The following is a 2201-nucleotide window of genomic DNA, read 5'->3' on the forward strand; positions in this document are numbered from 1 at the left end:
TGACGAACAATGCCTTTTCCAACATGATGGAGCACCTTGTTATGCGGTCAAAGTAATAACTAAGTGGCTTGGGGAACAAAACATCAACATTTTGGGTCCATGGTTCATTAAGAACTTGTGGTCAATCCTGAAGAGGCAGATGAAAAAAAAAACACAAATTCTGACAAACTCCAAGCATTTGTTATGCAAGAATTATGCCATTAGTCAGGATGTGGCCCAGAAGTTGATTGACAGCATTTGTAAAGGTCTTGAAAAAAAAGGGTCAACACTGCAAATTGACTCTTTGCATAAACTTTGTGTAATTGTCGGTAAAAGCCTTTGACACTTATGAAATGCTTGTAAATATACTTCAGTATATTATAGTAACATCTGACAAAAAAAATCTAAAAACACTGAAGCAGCAGACTTGACATAAAAATAAATATTTGTGTCATTCTCAAAACTTTTGGCCACGGCTGTATAGTAGCAGCTAAGAAAACATGGCACCTCTATAAGTGATTGCCTTCCACCGCTGTAAGATCTTCCATAGTGCCCTCTGAACATCTTTATTCCTAAAACTGTATAATAAAGGATTGATAAGTGGAGTGACTACAGTATATGCCAGAGAAAATATGTGATCCTTATTATAGAATGACTGTGTAGATGGACGGAGATATGTTAAGATAGCTGTCCCAAAGAACATGCTGACAACGATTAGATGAGAAGTACATGTGGAGAAAGCCTTTTTCTTTCCACTGGCACTGGGGATCTTGATTACTGCCCGAATAACAAAAGTGTATGAGATAAGAGTTAGAAGAAGGGAGCCCAGTATCACACTGCCACCAAAAAGAAAGACCACTAATTCATTTATATGTGTGTTCTTGCAAGATAGCTTCAAAAGTGGTGGAATCTCACAGAAATAATGTCTAATAAGGCGGTCACGACAATAGGGTAATGTAGCAGTAAGAGCAGTGTTCACTAATGAAGATATTATCCCAACAGTCCAGCAGGTAATTGCCATATAGATGCAAAGGGACTTGTTCATGATTACAGTATACAATAGGGGTTGGCATATGGCGACATATCTATCAAATGCCATCATACCGAGCAGAATGCATTCTGAGCCCCCTAAAGTTATAAATGTAAACATTTGAACAAAACAGCCTACAAATGAGATTCCTTTGGCTTCCTTTAGCACGTTGTTTAAAGTATTTGGAGTGATTGCTGTAGTATACAATAACTCAATTATTGCGAGGTTGACCAAAAAGAAATACATAGGTGTGTGAAGACGGGAATCAAAGCAGACAACAGATATAACCATGGAATTTGAAGACACAGTCATAATGTAAGCAAGAGAGATTATTATAAAGACCCATGACTGGTATGCTGGTACGGTCACTAGGCCTTGGAAGAGAAATCCATCAACAAGTGTTACATTCTTTTTCAGTGCACTTTCTTTGTACCTTTTTTTTATAAAAAAAAACGAAGATATTTACACCTAGTAATCCCTAATCCATGCATATTTCATAAAAATGTACTAATACTGTTGAGGAGATGTCTCGCATCTCTGGGAGAATTCTAAAATAAGCCTTTGGGCGATCCAAATCCATTATATCTATATTAAAATAAGATATACTTCAGCTATTTTGTTGTGGTTTTAAAAAATAATTTATAATAAGGTTTAACTCTCTATAACTATTCTTGTGTTAAATCAAACACATCAATAAAAATGCATTCTCCTATATGTTACAGTGCAAAATAACATCCTATAAAGTAATGCCATGATATGTGGTCACTCTCCACAGCAAACAATCTGTGTAACAGTCCACATATAAAAGTGTTATCCAGATTAATTATTCAGCAAAAATCCAACATAGTGCCAAACACCCTTCTCCTCTGTTTTACCACTCCACAGATTTGAGGCCCACTTTCTGCTGTGTACCAAACGTAAAAAAAAAAAGAATTATTTAGTATGTCAGAGTCCCTTTATATCACCAACAAGGGGTAGTCATTCTTCAAGAATCATGCTGGGATGATATCTCATGTTTTCCCCACAGTTTGACTTTATATTCACTGTCACATTCCAGGCTTGCTGGGGGCACTTCTGGATACCAGGTAAAACAGATCCCATATATTTATTTCACCTATGTATGGAGATCAGCTTTAAAGAAAATCAATCACAAGCAAAAGTTACTTCTGGCCTCATCCAACCCACATTACAA

The 2201-nt window shown here is 36.4% G+C and overlaps 1 protein-coding gene across 1 annotated transcript; it reads right to left on the reverse strand.

Annotated features, from left to right (window-relative positions):
- Nucleotides 1-434: 434 nt before the first annotated feature.
- LOC120924875 (olfactory receptor 5V1-like) lies at nt 435-1327 on the reverse strand. The gene has a single exon (XM_040335854.1). It carries the CDS (start codon nt 1319-1321, stop codon nt 470-472), a length of 852 nt encoding a protein of 283 aa, XP_040191788.1. The 5' UTR covers nt 1322-1327; the 3' UTR covers nt 435-469.
- Between the last annotated feature and the right edge of the window lie 874 nt (nt 1328-2201).

Source organism: Rana temporaria, chromosome 1 (genome assembly GCF_905171775.1).
Source record: "Rana temporaria chromosome 1, aRanTem1.1, whole genome shotgun sequence".
Classification (NCBI taxonomy): Eukaryota; Metazoa; Chordata; class Amphibia; order Anura; family Ranidae; genus Rana; species Rana temporaria.